This window comes from Pan troglodytes, chromosome 16, assembly GCF_028858775.2.
Source record: "Pan troglodytes isolate AG18354 chromosome 16, NHGRI_mPanTro3-v2.0_pri, whole genome shotgun sequence".
NCBI classification, from domain to species: domain Eukaryota; kingdom Metazoa; phylum Chordata; class Mammalia; order Primates; family Hominidae; genus Pan; species Pan troglodytes.
Window position 1 is genome coordinate 41,884,213 of NC_072414.2, and position 18,808 is coordinate 41,903,020.

At 38.2% G+C, this 18,808-nt stretch overlaps 1 protein-coding gene across 16 annotated transcripts in view; it reads right to left on the bottom strand.

Moving 5' to 3' along the window:
- Positions 1-18,808, bottom strand: part of ATP8B4 (ATPase phospholipid transporting 8B4 (putative)) — a 333,420-nt gene that overhangs the window by 42,990 nt on the left and 271,622 nt on the right. For all 16 annotated transcript variants that reach the window (XR_010151382.1, XM_063794140.1, XM_063794142.1 and 13 more), the window contains 3 exons: positions 8,618-8,765; positions 5,591-5,774; positions 4,815-5,038 (listed from right to left, as the gene is read on the bottom strand). Coding sequence is in view for 15 of the 16 variants with exons in the window: in XM_063794140.1 (XP_063650210.1) it covers positions 4,815-5,038; positions 5,591-5,774; positions 8,618-8,765 (556 nt within the window). In the remaining variant the exon portion in view is untranslated. The remainder of the gene's footprint in view (positions 1-4,814; positions 5,039-5,590; positions 5,775-8,617; positions 8,766-18,808) is intronic.

Genomic DNA, 18,808 nt, shown 5'->3' on the forward strand with positions numbered 1-18,808 from the left:
ACATAAAGAGCCTGTTCCTATGGGGACAATATTCTTGTTATCATTTTGCTCTTTGTACATCTTATTGTTTTCAAAACACTGGAACTGGGATAAATAGTGAGGCAATGTCAAGTTTTGAAATTGTTGCTATAGAAGCATCCATTCCAGAATGTCCCAAAGTGAGCTCCATATGGCACCTGTTCTACAGGACATTATATGTGTTGCTTAGAAAAAGCAGCGTTCCATGCAAAATGAGTTTGGGTAATAATACCAAATCTCATTGACTCTAAAGCACAATTGATTGTAAGAAATACCATTATCAATGCCAAAATTCAACCAAATGGGGAATCTAACATTCCCATAAAGCTAGGGCAACAAAGAGCTACATCCTCAGTGTATAAGAGAAATCTTCATGCAGAAAGGGACTGCAAGGAAACTAGCCTATGTCAACTTTGCACTAACTAAAGGGAGAGACAAAATCTCTCTTGAAAACATGGACTACAAGCTGGTATTCACTAGAATCTGCAATCTGAATTCAAAAAATCTTTGGAAAGAGAAAGATCTTAGGTTGGCAGCAGTGCCCACAGGGAACTGGATGAAGTCACACAAATGCTCTCTGGAAAACCTGACTTCAATCCAGATCAAAGGATATTGTAATATACTTTTGATTGTAAAGACATATCCAAGTTTTAGAGATGTCAGATGTGAGAATACATGTATATGCATCTTGGAGTCAAATATAGTAGTGTTTCTTTACATTTGGACTTGTCAGAGCCTACAATTCACAGACTAATGTGAACTGTAAATTTTTAAGCCTGAAGAGAGAAGATGGGGAGGTGAGAGTGGGAAGAAATAGAATTTACTGGACAGTAGAACTCCCAAATATTATTATTTAGAAAATATCGAACAAAGAGCTGATATAGACTAAGAGGTGGAAACAATCCAAATGTCCATAGATGGATACATGGATAAACAAAATGTAGTATATACATACAATGTAACACAATTCAGCCTTAAAAAGAGGAAAAATACTGCCACATGCTACAACATGGATGAATCTTGAGGACACTATGCTAAGTGAAATAAGCATGTCACAAAAAGACAAATACTATATGATTCCATTTATATGAGGTATCTAAAGTAGGAAAACTCATAGAAAAAGAAAGTAGAATGGTGGTTGCCAGGCACTAGGGGAAATGCAGAGTTGTTATTTAGTGGATATAAAGTTTCAGTTTTGCAGAAAGAAAAAGTTTTAGAGATCTGTTACACAACAATGTGTACATAGTTAGCACCACCGAACTCTACACTTAAAAGTAGTTAAGTTGGTAAATTTTATGTGTTTTTTACCATAATTAAGCTAATATAGACCATGATTGTAAAACCTACTTCATATGGTTATTGTAACTACTGAGCTAATAAAAGTAAAACATTTAGACAATGCCTGAAACATAGTAAGTACTATTTAAATGTTAGGTATAATTATAACTTGTTTGTATCCCTACTTGTTAGTGTCAACAATATCATGATTCTACAAAGAAGCTGACCCCACAGCATTGAAGCCACTACATGGGTACTGTCACTGACTGGCTGTCCTCTCCTCTCCAACAGGTGATAAGCAATTACTACTTGTCACTCTCCTGGAAAGCCTATCTGCTTCTCTGACAAGTCTGGAAATAAAACCTTAAACCTTCCACAACATGAACAGCTAATAAAATTTGTCAGATCACACTTTGCCATGCCCATCAAGAGCACACTTCTTAACATACCCAGGACATAAGGTCCAGGAGGCACCACGGCCTGACACAGAGCAAAGGCTTAGTGAATATTTATTAAATGAGTGAAATCCTTAAATAGTGGGACCAAAGTACCCTTTCCAGTATAAGCTTTGGTCCCAATTTGATAAGGTCATCATACAAATTGGGGCAAAGTAGAGAGCGGTCCAGGACTCCTATTCAGAGGCCCAATTATTTTTATATGGTGATTGCTCCTCTGCGTAAAAAAAGGTATCCTGCCCTATTTAAATCAGACAAGAACCAGCCAAAACACCTGGAAAATCCACTCTATATCTTTCCTAGAATGAAAGGATGTATAAATAACTAAGAAATGTATCACCTGTAGCCCAATTAACTATTGTATCATATTAATATTAACACAACTGAGAAAAACAGCATTCCATATTCTGAAATCAGTTCCATAACCGCATTTAGATCTTAAGACCCTGAGCCCCTTTGCCACAGTGGTGATCAGGCTGCACACGTTTAAACAGACCAGATCCAGAGCCTGCAGGGATGGCCCCTGGGGTGGGTAGAGTAAGTGGCAACTGTGTGAGTGACTGTAGGCACGTCGGAATGGCTCTCTTTGCTGCACCTGCCTCAAGCATGGGAAAGGACTATAGAAACACCCACCAACATGAAATGACTAGAAGGCCTTCTATATGGCAGGTAACATTCAAGATTTTATTACAGATGTATCGATGAGTTAGATGTACTTCTTTTCCTCAAGGAGCTAATGGTTAAGCTAGGTAAGATATAATAGACTGGCTAAACTGGGGAAAAAAATCCTGTACCATGAACAGACATCCCTTTTCCACCTGGCCCTGTCTTAGCGCAGGTAAAATATGCTTCAGGGACAGTGGTCTGATAAGAGGGCTGAAAGGATTTTAAATCCTCTGGAAAAATTCAACTGGGGGAGATCAGCTGTTGGCTTAACTGGCCCTTCTGCTTTAGAAAAGATGAATACGGTCTAATGTTGTTGACAAAACAAAAAGTCAGCAGATTGGACTTTACTCTGGTCTGGGTTCAAGGAAGCAGAACTTGGTCTAGGTTTTCTAGCCCAGTGGTTCTCAAAGTACAGTTCTAGGGGCTAGAGCCCAGTGGGCAGTGCTTTAACCAGCCCTCCAGGTGATTCCCATGCACGCTAAAGCTTGAGAACCACTGGTCCAACCCAATTCACTGGCTTAAGAAAGAACACAGATGGTCAACTGGGACTAACAATGGATTCAAAATGAAGATTGTGCAATTAGCTAGAGCTTTCAGTGTAAAAAAACAAAAGGGAAAGGAAGGGACACAGAAAAGAAACATGTTAGTTAAATCAAACATTTCAGAAACCTAATCACAGACAGGTGGTGTGCCTTACAGCTGGGTTCAACCATCAAGCTGCTCATGTCTTTGGGGCAATTATTGTTCTCCCTTGTTGTTCTCTTTTAAAATGCAAATACCAGTGAAAGAATAAAAATTCTAGTTGCTTAATATCTGGCTCTGACCGATTTTATCAGAACCCAGAAAATGACCTAAATGTAGAGGTTAGAAGTCACTGAACATTAGTTTCAACTTCACAGTTTTAACAGACAACTTAGTGGAACAGTTGCCTATTCAAGCTTTGTGTGTCTGCAAATACAAATCATTGACTACTCTTCTGTGTTCTAAGAGTTTTTAAATGGGGTTTGTCCCTTCATAGTCTTGAGATTCTTCAGCCTTAAGCCTTTGGAATATGAAAATTAGATCTCTTAGAAACACCCGTTAGCAGATGGTCTTGCTTTGTTCTTATGTGGAAGGAAAATCAGCAGACTAGGAAGCCCCAGGCCACATTCCAATGCTTGTCTTTGTTGGACAAAGGAGGAATTATGAGCATGCAAATAACCCCAGCCCCACGCCTACTCTGAAGTAGCACTAAGATAACTTCTACTTCTGAGTAGCTAAAATCAAGACTCTGCTTTACTTCAACTGTCAAGAGATTAACAAAAAAAAGGCAAAAATATCAACATAATCTACTCTTAGTTTAGGGCATGTTATCCTAAAAAGAGAAAATTAGGAATGGGAACAGGTATGCCTCACTTTAAGAAATCTTAATTTCCCAGAAGAAGGAAAAAATGTTGAAAATGTATTTTCATTGTAAAAAGGAATTCACTAATCTCCCTTAGCACATGTAAGAAGAAGATGTCAAGATTTCATTTATCCTCAGTCTTTTTGAATAAAATGATTTTTTAAAAATCACCTTCATGCATACTGTTGGATCCAGTGTCATTGATTAAACCCAAAGAAGGGAAGAACAATTGAATAAATCTCTGAGTGTTATGGTTACCATTTCATTTTCAAGGACAATCTTTTTCTTGTATTGTTGTTCAAAATGTCAATGCCATATCTACATTTAAGTTTTTGGCAACAAATTTTTTAAATTTATAAGTATATTTAAATGATATAGACATTACATTTTACAGTTGATTCATTGGGTCAAAACTTTTCTGATATTGAAGATGTGTGGTTAAATAACTATCCTTTAATGTATAAGAAGCGATATAAAAATAGAATCCTAATTTATACATTTGCTAATTTTCTTTCTTCCTACCAGCATTATCTATAGATCAACTTTTAGCTGATGAATTGCTGTCTAAACAGCTTTGATGTCAGAGTACCAATCAGTCCAGATACATTTAGTGTGTTGGATAAGACACCATCTTCCCAGTAAAGATACCTCAACATTTCTTATTAGTGATTTGCAGACTTCTGTTCTAAATTAAAACTCTACCACAAGCTTACCTGTCATCATACCAAAAACATTTCAACAAAAACTAAAGTATGCATGGAAGGAGTACTCACTGGTTGACTATCTAAATAAGAAAATAAATAAATAAAATTCCAGCTAGATACATATTCTTCTTGGGTGCAAAGCTCAAGTCAACTATCAATTACATAATTGTAATACTGTTACTTGAATCAGCCATTAAAAAATGCTCTGAATTTATTAGTAAAGAGCTATGAAGAAGAGTCATTTGTAATATCATACAAAAAAAAAAAAAACAAAAAAAACAAAAACAAAAAAAACATGCTTTTACCAACCTGGGCTGAGAAACCACAGAAGAAACCAAACCAGAAATGCACAAGTGTAAATGCAAAATTCTTATAGAAGAAATAGCATAAGAATTTGCACATTCGGAAATAAGACCACCTTCCATGAACAAGGAGAAGCCTTTGGAGATATCTAAACTGTGCAAATGAATAGTCGCTGGCTAAGACTGCTTGCAATCCTTCCTGGCCGCTGATGCCAATACCAATGTGAGCACCTACAAAGGAAAGAGGAACACTGTCATTCCCAAAACAAAGCCACAATCTCTTTCGGAAACTTGTCATTCCTCTTTCATTTACGGAAAACTTACAGCCATTGCAATTATAATTTTTCACATATATTATCTCATGAAACACTTATGATAGATATTTATCTTAGTTTTACAAAAGAGAAAGTCAGCCTCAGAAAAGTTCAGTGACTTACAGAAGTTTTTACAATTTGTAAGTGGCAAAGATGGGGTTAAAGTCACATGTTACAAATGTGGGTCTGGTGTTCTTTCCTCTACACCATAGCTACTTACTTCCTCAAATAGTAAAAGGTGAACGACGTCTTTTTCTAGCCTAAAAACACACAAATGGTTTATTTAAAGACAAAGAAATTTTGTTACGAATACTAATAATGGTGGTAGCATTGGACCCAGAAGTATCATTCATTTTAGAATCACTGGCAAAATTAAATTTTAATGCAATCTAGTGATTATATATTGCCAAATGCTGAAACTGAGGACCCCATGTATGCAGCATACCCCATTGAGCAAATATCCTCTTACTTTTAATCATGCTGACATCATTGGCCCCATCACCAATGGCCAAAGTAACAGCATTTCTGTACTTCTTCACCAGCTCTACCACTTGGGCTTTCTGGAGTGGAGTGACCCTGCAGCAAATTACAGTCTTACACATGCAAGCAAGTTCTAGGAGATCATTCTTGACATCACTTTCTAGGGCATGAGCCTGTGTGATTAAAAATAAAATTCAAACAAGAACAGGAAACAATAAATGAGGGTTGAGAAACAAGACAAATGTCTTGTTTTGTTTGCTAAAACCATTTCATTTGTTTGCTAAACCATTTCATTCACTCCAAAAAGTCATTGTTGATTCAGAATCACACAAGCAACAACAACCAAAGAAATGAGTATTGAACTCCTAAGCAAATTTTAAAATACTACTAAGGAATTTTAAAATAAAAATACACGAAACTGCCATTTATATGTCTTCCTTGATATCATGCTGCACTGGAGAGAGAGAGTTAAATGCTGGAGAAGTTCTAGAAACCATTAAAATTGATGAAAACAAAAGACAGAACCTATCTACCAGCTCACCAAGTTTAGAATGAACTACAAATGATGATGTTTTGTTTATTCTATCTGATGGGCTTTTTGTTTCTTTGCACTGTTGTTTTGTATATTTAGTTTGTTGTGATTGTTAATGTGCAGGCAAAATGAAAAGCAGATGATCTGGGGATTGTCCCTTGAAGAACACAGTGACTGAAACCCAGAGAGGCCTGTGCAAAAGGGGGGCACACAAGCTGCGTCACAGACAGGGTTCCTCAACCATTTCTACTCTTGCTCCTATCCAAATGCATAAGAGCCTTTAGCTATACCAAGAAATCACTAAAAAAGATAGCACAATCCCTTCCAATTAACTGTGCAATTTTTTTTCCTAGAAAATGTTTTACTGTAAATTCTTTAATAAACACATTAAGAGGAAACAAATCCACTTACACTTTGAGTCATCAGTATCTTTGAGTGAATCTTTAGCAAGACATTCACAGCCCATCACAATCTGGCCCCTGCATTCCTTTTGAGTTTTATCTTCTATCACCACTTTTAAGTCTACACTTTTTTCCCATCATGCCAAATTGCTTGTTCCTCATGATTGAATGGGCTCTTTCTTGCCTCTGTGCCTTTGTACTTGCCATTACCTCTACTTGAAAATATCACTCTCTCCAGGAAGTCTTCCCTGATTCTCCCACAAGGAAGTAAATTTGTCTCCCTCTGTGCTCTCAAAGCATTGTGTTCATTCCTCTTTTACAGTATTTGTCATACCACTGTGTGATTATCTCACCCACTAGACAGCAATCCCTAAAACGAGAACCATGTTCTATTCACAGTCTTATCCTCAGACTTTAGCACTGTGACCGGGGCACGCTTAATAAAAATGTCAATGGATGAATGGCTGGATGGGTAAATGAATATAAAAACATAACTCAGTACAGAAAATTCTCATGTTCAAACCTATAATTCCTAGGTGAAATTGTGAGTTGGCATTTTCAAATATTACCACTCTTTCTTAAAGAGAAAACAGATAATTGTCTGTCTTGCCTAGAATGGTCTCTTTCTCTCTCTCTCTCTTTTTTATTATCAGCAAGTGAAAAACTATGCTAAGACTCTGAGAAAAAACAAAGGCCCAATTACATTCTGCAAAGCATCAGGATTTGAGCAAATTAGAATCATGATTTAAAAAAGAAAGAAAGAAAGAAAAAGCTTTCTGACCATACTAGCAAAAACATAGTCAAGTCTCCTTAAATAAAAAATGGCATTTCATGGTTCCATGAGTTTCAGGCTTTGAATATGATGGTGTTCTTGAAGAGCATCTATCTTACCTCCTTCTTTCAATGCACTTAGAGACAGAGAGAGAGAATGGTATAAATTATCACCTGAGTACTCTAATGCCACCACACATTGGATTCTTTGAGCCTGAGAGAAAGTCAAAGTATAACTCATAAGGTTCCCTTTCCATATTGTGGTCTCTGGGGAATTCAGCTTGGGGGCCACCAGCTTTAAGACCCAGATGACAGTCGTAATTTTCAGTTACTGTTCTTCTGTGCATAAAGGAATTTTGCGTCATGTGGACAAACTTTCAACTGAGTTTGGCCTGCAGCTGAGCTCTGTAACTTTCCGTGGTGTAGAAGGCAACACATCATTATGTCTGGAATCCAGCTGGATAATGCTCTAAGCACTAAGAGCTAACAACAGACAGCTGATCGCAAGGGAGAAAACACAATATCCTCATACCCAACTTCTTTTGTCCTCTAAGAAACTGTCTACAAGAAGATACATTTATTGTCCAAACCCTAAAGTGAAAAATGATCATCAAAGCCAGAGAAAGATGTGAGATTAATTCTTTGTGCATATAAATTATAATTTCACTGGAGTGTAATTGGAGCTTTTGCATTTTAAATTAGAAACTCAGAAGAGTATTTTCATGTTTGTTCAAGATTCAGAATCTGAACTACATTAAAAGTACAATGCAAGTTCATTCTATTAGGACAAGAACCAGATTTCCTAATCAAAGCAAATTGTTTGGCATTGCTGTAAAATGCTGCTATTTAGAAAAACCACTAGAGGTATCTTAATGGCAATAATTTCGTATAGTAATTACATGAAGGTCAGGTTGTGCTCCACAAATCACAAACATTAGTAAGAGCAATAATTATAATACATCCACCCAGTTGCATTCTTTTAATTAAGTAACAGTGAGCTGTAACACTCCCCTCTAGAAAGGCACTTAAATAATACTGCTAAGTGGTCTATAGTCATTTAGACAAGATTGATATTCTGTGAATTTAGCATTTCTTTGGAACCTCCCCTTTACTGTGGTGATCCAAATAATAATGTATGAGATATATATTAGAAGTTTCCTTTCCCTTTGCAAACAGGAAATCATCGCATATGCCCTGTATCTAGTAGCGACATTTGTCTGGAAAAGACAAAGGAGTTCTCATTATGATAGCACAAAAGAGATGATTATTGCAGTGAAGAAAAAGAAAGGACAAAAACCTTAGGCAAACTCACCAAACTGTGGCCATTTATGATTAAGGCATAATCTCCTGTTAGGGTTTCTTCTACAATAGAATCCAACTCCAGCTGCTGCTTTTTTTCACAAACTACATGGCCATTGGAAAAATTTCTGTTTTGTCCAAACAAATTTTGTTTTGCTTTCCTTAAAGGAGAGGGTGAAAAGTGAAACATAACAAAGCATACAGAGCATGCCTACTAACTCTAACAAGAAACTTGCCTAGAGGTAAATTTATTTCACCACTATTCAGAGAGAATATGGCATAAGACCCAGTTTCAGTAAGCAAGCTGGATAATTCTTTGTGATGGGAATATCATAGCAAATTTCCAAATTCCAGGATGTAGGAGAGTAAACATAATGAAAACACAATATCTTAAACATTTAAAATGACTTAAAAGCTAAATCACCATCTTGAGCTGTGTTTGAACTAGGGGATCTTGATAGATTTGGTACTTAAGATTGTCTGAGCTTCAAGGGCTTAAGAACCACTATCTGGCATGCATGCTGTTAAATAATGGAAAGCACAAGACTAAAGACAATTGATGAAATCTTCTAGGAATTCCAGGACATCTATATATAAAATAAATTCATCAATTTGAGGTACAATGTAATACGATCCAGCTTAAAATAGTCCTCTGAGAAACATATTTTTTAAAAAAATTTTAACAAGAAAAAAATGATGGTACTTACTGAATTGGCATAACCATTATAATAGAACATTTTAAGAAAAAATTGTATTCAGCTTAAAAAATAGAATAAATCTTCTAGGAAAAAAACTAGACACCAAAGTATAGAGGGTTGTTCCAAATGGAAACGCCCTCCAAATGCTCTAGATCTAATTAGCAGTAGCTATAAAACAATCCTGCTCACATCCCATGCATCTCTGTCATCTAAGAGGAAGATTGTATGGTGACATAGCACACTTAGAAGTGGCATTCTACTGTTCTCTCCAAAATGGAAAGATGATGCCTTTAAAGGAAGGGAAATTCCTCTTCAAGAACAGTTGAGTGCAGGCTTTGAAGTAACATAAGGCAAGCTGACAAACCTACAGAAGCTTCAACCACGACCAGAGAACTATCCAGCATGGGTCATAACTGGCGTTTACAAAATGAGCACTCAGGAGAACATGGAGAGTGAGAGAAGACCAGAAAGTGAATATTGTGTCTTTTGGCGAAATGAAGTTACTCATCCTGTGTAGAAAATGTTTATTAAAATGGTTTTATGCCGAGGCTCCTCTGAAAGAAGAGAATGTCCACTTACCAAAACAACTGTTTTAGCCCTCAGCTGTCTAATTATTTGAAAATGTAACACCAATTGTTTACATACTAAGTTTAAAAATAAAAATGATACAAAAAGATACATTAACTTCTAGCTCAATATCTCCTTCTGCTGTCCAAGACCAAAATCACATCTGCATTTAGGAACCCAGAGGTCACATGGTTCCAAGAATGATATCACACATTTAACAATCAGTTTGCAGAATCAAAGAAAAAGATGTATAAAGTCAGAGTGCTATGTGTGAAATTTAGGGAGTTACAAAGGGGAGAGGGAGGTAGAACAGACATGAAAAATCATTGTTTTAAGTGAGAGGATCAGACTTTCCCATCAGATAACTATGTCAGGGAATCCTCCTCACAGTCATGAAAATGTACAGTGCCAAATAATAAAGAAAGCAAGGGAGACAAGTTCCTTGGAAATGAACATTTCTCTGACAATGTTGCAGAGCTCATAAATTGCGACTTCAGAAAGCACCACAGGGAAAACATCTCCTGAGTACTCCTTTTGAGTAAAGTTCTCACTCGCTGTATAAATGACTCAATCTGTTTTCCCCTTAGAGAGTGAAAACATTCCAAAGAAGGGTGAAGTTCATGAAAGTATTGGCTGAAATTCTATTTACTCAGGATTTTTTTCTCCTTAAACTGTCTTCCTAACATCTCACATGAACCCTTTTCCAGGCAGAAAAGGGACAGTTTTTCTGGCTCTGCTGAAATTGTCACTGCACTTTCTCGGTACAGGCCAATGTCTCTTGGCCAGATTGGGCTTTCATATTTCTAGACCTTTGCCCACGCTCTGTAGCTGTCATTTCTTTTTCTTCCTGGAACTTAGCTCTTCAAACACCAGCTGGTTCTCACAAAAACGATTTATTAGGAAGGGAAAAAGCTACACATAACTCCCTTCAATGACTATGAGCTATACATTTTTGAAGCGTAACACACAATGCGTAACCACATAATACAAATAACAAATGCTAAAACAAAAGAGTGCCTGTTTTTTCCAAGCTGCGTAATGAAGGGCAGTTTATTACAATTCTTGGCATGCAGAATCGCATTAACAGTTGAGGCAACTGTGGCATTCACAGACCCATGTCACTACAAGCACAGCAAAGCATAGTTAGGCACATACTGGCTTGCATACAACCTATAAAGAAGAAAAGAGGATGGTTGGAAAAAAGAGTCGTTTAGTCAGTCCTCTTAAGGCACTCTATATTGAAAGGTTAAATTGATCTGTTGTGGCCAGGCACAGTGGTTCATGCCTGTAATCCCAGCATTTGGGGAGGCTGAGGCGGGCAGATCACCTGAGGTCAGGAGTTCAAGACCAGCCTGAACAACATAGAGAAACCCCCATCTCTACCAAAAATACAAAATTAGCTAGGCTTGGTGGCACATGCCTGTAATCCTAGCTACTCGGGAGACTGAGGCAGGAGAATCACTTGAACCTGGGAGGCGGAGGTTGCAGTGAGCCAAGATGGCGCCATTGCACTCCAGCCTGGGCAACAAGAGCAAAAATCCATCTCAAAAAAAAAAAAAAAAAAATCGATCTGTTGGGAAATGGATTGAAATCATGACATCCTGTTTAAAAGAAGAAAATCTGGACTTTGATATGAAAGCTGGAGCTTTGAGCTTGGAACCTGGAAACCTGGGTTCAGACTGCCTCTGACATCTTATGTTTGTTTCCACAGTTGAGTTATCTGACCTCTAGCCACTTGATTAGCCAGCGACAGATCCATGGCTGGAACCTACGTCTTCACATTCACAGTTCTTGGTCTACTGCACCAAGCTGGTTTACACATAGAGTCAGCCACAGACTGCCTCTAGGTTGGACTAAGACACAGTGCTGGAGGGACAGTTTTAAGGGACAGCGCTACCCTGCCAACAGTAGAGAAAGGGAGAAAGTACATGAAATTTTGATTTGAATTCCCAGTTCTATTCCTTACTACCCTGCCTGAGAGACCTTTAAGATGTTCAACCACTGAACCAGTTTCATTATTAGAGTTCAGGAAATGGGACCAGCCAGTCAGTTTGGCTAGTGCCCCAAGCAGTCAAAATAGATCATGAAAACTTGGGCTGCTGCACCAGTGTGTGCCAGAAGATCTACAGGATTACCTAAGTAAGTGCTCTAAAATTTTATGATTCATGAGAGAAATTTAATGTACTAAAACATTTTTCCTGGGTGACTAGGGGTTAGGAATTAGGACCAAAATGCATTTTGTTTGGCCTGCACAGTGTCTTAAAGAATCTCTATGGCTTTATGGCCAACATGATGTTCCCACTCACCAAAGGCCCCATCACTCCCTGATGTATAATAGATAGCCCAGATCACATGATTAATGCTATATGCCTGTTCCTGAAGCCATTTGCATTTGAGAACCCTGCACATTCAAATAAATAATTTTCCACCAAGTAGATGTTCAAAAAATACTGATGCATATTTTGTTGATTAAAGAAGAAATATCAATTCCTAGTTATATCACTGGGATACTTCTTAGAAGCAGTGGAGTCACTTTATGATTTAGTTAAAGAACATGAGTTTTTCTAATAACAAAACACGTGATCAATGCTACAAAAATGAAACACGGAATGAGTTTTCCTCTCAGATCAATCAAAATTAAATTCTCAGTCTGTTTTCCTTTCAGCAGAAGACTTATGAATTGGTGAAATGTATTCAATGTAGTAATTTTCTGAGAAACCATAGCAGGGTTTAATTGTAGCTTTCTAGGCATGCCTTTAATAATAAGGCAGCTACAGCAGCAAAATTAACCCAGGACTCAAAGTGTCTAAAATGGTTTCACGACACTAAATTTGAAACAAGCCATATGTATGATATGTATAAAAATTATATATCCATGTTTATGAAATAATCTAAGCACATTTGACAGGTTTAAATATAAGCATTTTGGTCATTTCTTTTCAATAGCTACTATTGTTCAGATCCTGTTCTTTGGTTACACTTTCTTTTTAAATGAACTCCCACTGAACTCAAAAGCATAACACAAGAAAAAGAGATGGTGCAAATTTATGATTTCAATATTTCATCCCAAAGCTGTAGGCTTAGATATAAGTAGCTGAGATTAGGAGTATAGAGAGCAACTTTGAGCAATAGCTTTTTTGGATGCCATTTTACCCCCAGTCCTAATATTAAGAAAATGCACACTATAACTATAATGATTTCTCTTACATAGAATTTTCTATCATACGTTGCCTCTCTGTCTTATACTCTAAGAATGGGGTTACCTACAAGTCTGAGTAGAAATAACATTATTTTCCAGTCAGCTGAGCAAGGTGGCCCCAAGGCTCCTGAAATATTGAGTCTAGCTGGAAATTCTTTATTTTTTTTCTTTTGAATATTTTTTCTTCTCATTAAAAAAGATAACTTTTTTAGCTTTTTTCTAATTGTAAAAGCATTACACAAACACTATTACAACATCAGATAATACAAACAGCCATGAAGAAGGAAGTAAACATGATCCATAATTCTATCACCCAGAGAGAACCACTGTTTATATCCTCCAGATCTTGATAGGCAAGGAGGTAAGGAGGTGGGTAGATGTATAGTGTTTTATACATATATGTACCTACACATATATATATATATACACACACACACACGCACACACGCACACACACTTTTTTGCAAAAAGAGAGATCATATTACGCATGATATTTTGTAGTCTCATTTATCATTTAACAAAAATATCATGGACATTTTCCAATGCCAAAAAATACAAAATCACTCTGAATGACTGAAGAGTGTTCCATTGCATGTATATATCATAGCATTTAACAAAATCCTTCATGGCTGGTTATTTGAGCTATTTCTCATCTCTAGTATCATAAATCAATACAGCAATAAATATTCCTTTTTATACAAATTCATACATTTGTTCACTTATTTTCTTAAGGGAAATTTCTAGAAGAATCACTGGGTAAAACTATGCGTATGTGTAATTTTGAAATATATCGCTAGTTTGTCCTCTAGGGAGTTTCTATCAACTTACAGTCCCAACAACAGCATACAAGTAGTTCACATTTCTCCATATTCTTTCCACGTAATGACAGTTGTGTCATCTAGTCAACCAAATGCAGTTGGATAAAATCTTGAGATATTAACTCAATCGCTCCTTTTCCCACTACTACTAGGACCACAAGTGATCCTCTCCATTTAACTAGAAACATACTTTGCTTCAGGAGGATCTGCAGAGCCAAATATAGAAGGAGAAAAATAGAACCAAACTTTTGTTTTTGAGCACCAAAATAGGGCTTTGAAACTCATAGCAGCATCTTTAGTCTGAATTTCAGCAATCTGGAATTTCACTAATTGGACTTTTGGAAAAAGAAGGGGGGGATTTCTTTAAGTATCAAAAGAATAAACTTTAAATGAGTCAAGGCATTAAAATGATGACAAAAGGAGCAGAGTAGGAAGAAATTACTTTCCTTCATTTCCCATCCCAGCCTAGGGAAAAAGGACTTTGAGGAGTTTAGAAACTGATAAGTGATGGCTAAAAAAAGCCTGGGTCCTGACCCGCCCCTGAATTGGTAGTGGATGAAGGAACCATGTGGCTAATGGAATCCTCAGATAAATTTAGGGGAAACAGCAGAGTAAAGGGATTTTAGAAACTGAAGTGGCCATATAAGAACACAAGTCATCTTGGGCATAGAGAGGTGAGGAAGAGCAGCCACACTTTCCATGGTTCCCCAGCAGAGTGTGGAAGTCAGCCAAGAGGGAAAGCCAACAACAACCCTAAGAGAGCAGAGACCAGACAGGAACACAGACGTGGGAAGTGCTGGATGCCAGCAGGGTAGACACTGATGAACAGTAACAGGTGAGGCAATTGTACATCCCAGACTTGAACTAAATTTAACTGAAAATGCCTAGTTTAATTGTTCTGTCCTCAGACAGAAAGAGGTTCAAGTTCAGTTTTAGAAAATTTAATGAGTTTCTATTCTTGCATGCCTGAGCACACTCTGGGCTGTGAAACCTAGCAGTGACAAAGCCTCCTACTATTTCTCTTCACATCCAATCAAATTACAAGACCTATTCATTCTACCTCCAAAAAGCTGTCTATTTTATTCTACCCTTTCCTTCCCCACTGTTTCAGGCCTGCTGTCCTTATTGGGGAAATAGTTACAAAAGTAGTCCTTGTTGGTGGAAAGATTGGGATCAGTGGCTGAAAGAATGAAGGAAGGGAGAAGGGAGGAAATAGACAAGGAATGAGGAAGGCAAGAAAGATGCTCATGGAACAGTCATAAAGCTTTAAGTTCTTATCTAATCCCCCAAATAAAATAAGATATAGGGTAGATATTTGTATCCCCATTTTACAAATAAGGAAACCAAACAGACAGAGGTTATTCACATATCAAAAGTTTCCCACTCAGCCTAAGCATGAAGCTGAGATTCCAACTTGAATCCAGCTGACATGAAGCCCATACTCTTTCTCCTACATCTGCTATTTCCCCTGGAAATTTCTGCTGACTCTACTTGCTAATCTGGTGTCTGACCATTTACTCAAGTGAAGCAGTAAGATACCTTAACAACTATATTTTTAGGTTAATTATTAAAGGGAATAAAAATAAATCTGAGGTATGTTTAGGGAAACACATGGCAAGTGCACAGCCTCTGAGACCAAGCTGCCTAGATTCACATCTCACCTGAACCACGGACTACTTTGGGCAAGTTACTTACCCTCTATATACTTCAACTTCCTTATATGTCCAACAGGGAAAACAGTAATGCCTATGATTGAGTTTCTTAAGAACAAAATGAGGTAATACATGTGTACTGCCTACAATACTCTTCCAGGCACTGTCTCAAAACATTTAGCAACAGGCTTATTAAAATCTAGATCTGTTTGCATCTATCTTCCTTCAGCAAGAGTCAAGTTCTGAATGAGAGTGGTCCTTCAAGATGTACGACTAAAGGCATCTGGCAGTTGCCTCCTCCACAAAGAAGCACCAAGATAGAGAGTAGATAATCATACTTCAAATATGTCATCTAAGAGAAAATATTGGAATTCAAGAGAGAAGTGACAGGAAACACCTAAAAGAAGGAGAGGGAAACAAGGCATCGTGTCTGGCTGGGAGCCCAGAAAGGCTCTCCTGTGTAGGGAAAGTATAAGTGAGGGATGCCCAGTGGTCCACAATCTCACCACAGACTCCACTCCTAGCCATGGGAGAGCCTCTCAACCCTTTCAGACCCTGAAATTAACATAGGGAGCTGCCTGAAGACAAGGCAGTGCCATTGCCCCAGAGAGGGAGCTCACACTGGGTCCCACATACCACAAAATGACAGCAAAGTGTCATTTTGAGAGCCCAGTCCCACCAGACTGCATCCTGCCTGAGGGCCCAACAGTACCTGGCTTTCCACATTCCTGGAGCTCCACTGACATTCCCCACCTGCAGCCACCACCACTGCCACCACTGCCACCATGGCCAAAGTGCAAGACGCTGACAGCAACCCCACTACCCTTCCAGCAACAGGACTTCCTCACATTTCCACATGCCCTAAGGATAGGCTACCTTACATATAGCTGCCACCTACAGCCAAAGCACACACTTCCCAGCCACCTGCCTAAGACTGCTACTACTAAAGGCAATCCCACTCACCCCAGCAGCCAGCACGGCCAGAGTGCAGCTACTGCCACCCCCACCTGAGCATTCCACCAGAGGCCTTGGGATAACCCTGTCCCTGCCACCACAGCCAGCACCCATACATACCACTGGACAGCGGGGAGAAGGGGAACATACAGACAGGTCTGTCCAGTCTGGCTTTGACCGCACTCCATACCCCCCACCCCAGTACTTGAGCATACCACCTAGGGGCCTGGGGATCACCCTGCTCCATCCACCATCCACTGCCGTGGCTCCATCCACCATCATGACCACTCCTCCCAGAGACTGGAAGACAGACTAACCCAGCCTGCCACTACCACCACAGCTAGCACCCACCTGCACTTACCACCCATGGACCTGGGGAATGGCCTGACCAGCCTGTCACAGCCACTGCCAACACCAGCATAGGCTATTTGGGAGCCAGAGAGTTGTCCAACCACTGCTACTGCCATTGCCTATGCCATGCCTGCAGCCCAGGGGCCCAAGATCCAGCCCACTGTTTCTACTGCTGTCACCTGAGCAAGCCTCCTGGTGGCCCAAGAATCATCCTACCAGGACACACTAATGCCAGTGCCAAATGTGCTACCCTTGGACCCAAAGACAGGCAGGCTCAGCCTACCACTGCTCCCACTGGGGCCCAAGGACTGTCCCACCTGCTGTCCCCATGCCCAATAAAACTTCACTACAGTCTCCATTAACAACCACACCCTAAGCCACTGAGGAAGTCACAGACACCACTGGCTTTGTTTACCAAAAAAAAAAAAAAAAGAAAGCCAAATAAATTATATGGAGACTATACTACTGCACACATCCAGAATCAAAGCCAAAGTGCCCTACCCAACCAATACCAAGATATATATTGAGGAAGTCCTCTCCTATGAAAGTAAATCCACAAAATTGGAAGAAGTGACTGTTATACCAGATGTGCAGATAGCAACATAAGGACACAAGAAACGTGAAAAAGCTAGGAAATACAACTCCAAAGGAACACCATAATTCTCCAGTAACAGATTCCAATGAATAGGAAATTTATGAAATTCCCATAAAAATAATTCAAAATAATGATATTAAGGAAGTTTAGTGAGATACAAGAGAACAAAGATAAACAATACAAAGAAATGAAAAAAACAATTCAGGATATGATGGAGAAATTTACCAAAGAGGTAGATATCATAACGAAGAACCAAACAGAAATCCTGCAACTGAAGAATTCATTGAATGAAATAAAAAAATATATTTGAGAGTTTTGACATAGACTAGATCAAGCAGAAGAGAGAATTTCAGAAGAAGACAGGTCTCTTGAAATAACCCAAACAAAAGTAAAACAAAAGAATTAGCAAGAGTAGACAAAGCCTACATAACATGCGAGACAACATAAAGCAACCACATATCTGAATTATCAGCATTCCCAAAGGTGAAGACAGAACAAAAGCATTCAAAAGTCTATTGATGAAATAATAGATAAAATCTTCCCAACTCTAGCAAGAGATTTAGACATTGAAATACAGGAGGCCCAGCAATCCCCAAACAGGTACAATGCAAAAAGGTTTTCTCTGTCATACATTATAGTCAAACTGTCTAAAGTCAATGACAATGATAAAATTCTAAAAATAGCAAGAGAAAAGCATCTAGTCACCTATAAAGGAGTCTCCATCAGACTTACCGTAGACTTATCAGTAAAAACCTTACAAGCCAGAAGATAACAGGATAATACATTCAAAGTGCTGAAAGACAGTATCTGGAAGTCAAGAAATACTATACCCAGCAAAGTTATCCGTTTTGGAGAAATAAGTTTATTTCTAAATAAAGTTACTTTATTGTGGAGAAATAAAATTACCCTCTTTGGGGAAATAAAGTCTTTCCCAGACAAGCAAAAACTAAGGGAATTCAACACTACTAGAAAAGCCCTACAAAATAATTGAGGGAATCCTAAACCTGGAAGCAAAAGGACAATATCTACTATTAAGAACAACACATAAAAGTGCAAAACTCACTGGTAAAGCAAACACACCAATGAGGAAGAGAAAGGACTCAAAGTTACAACTAAAGAAAACTACTGACACAAAAATATATAATAAAAAAGAAATAAAGGAACAGAAGATACATACAACATCCAGAAAACAATTAACAATGTGACAGGAACAAAACCTCACATATCAATAGCAACTTTCAATGGAAATGAATTAAATTTTCCACTTGAAAAATACAGAATGGCGGAATGGGTTTTTTAAAAATGTGATCCAGATGGCCTGGATCTGGATCTATAAAAATGTGATCTATATGCTGCCTACAAGAAACTCC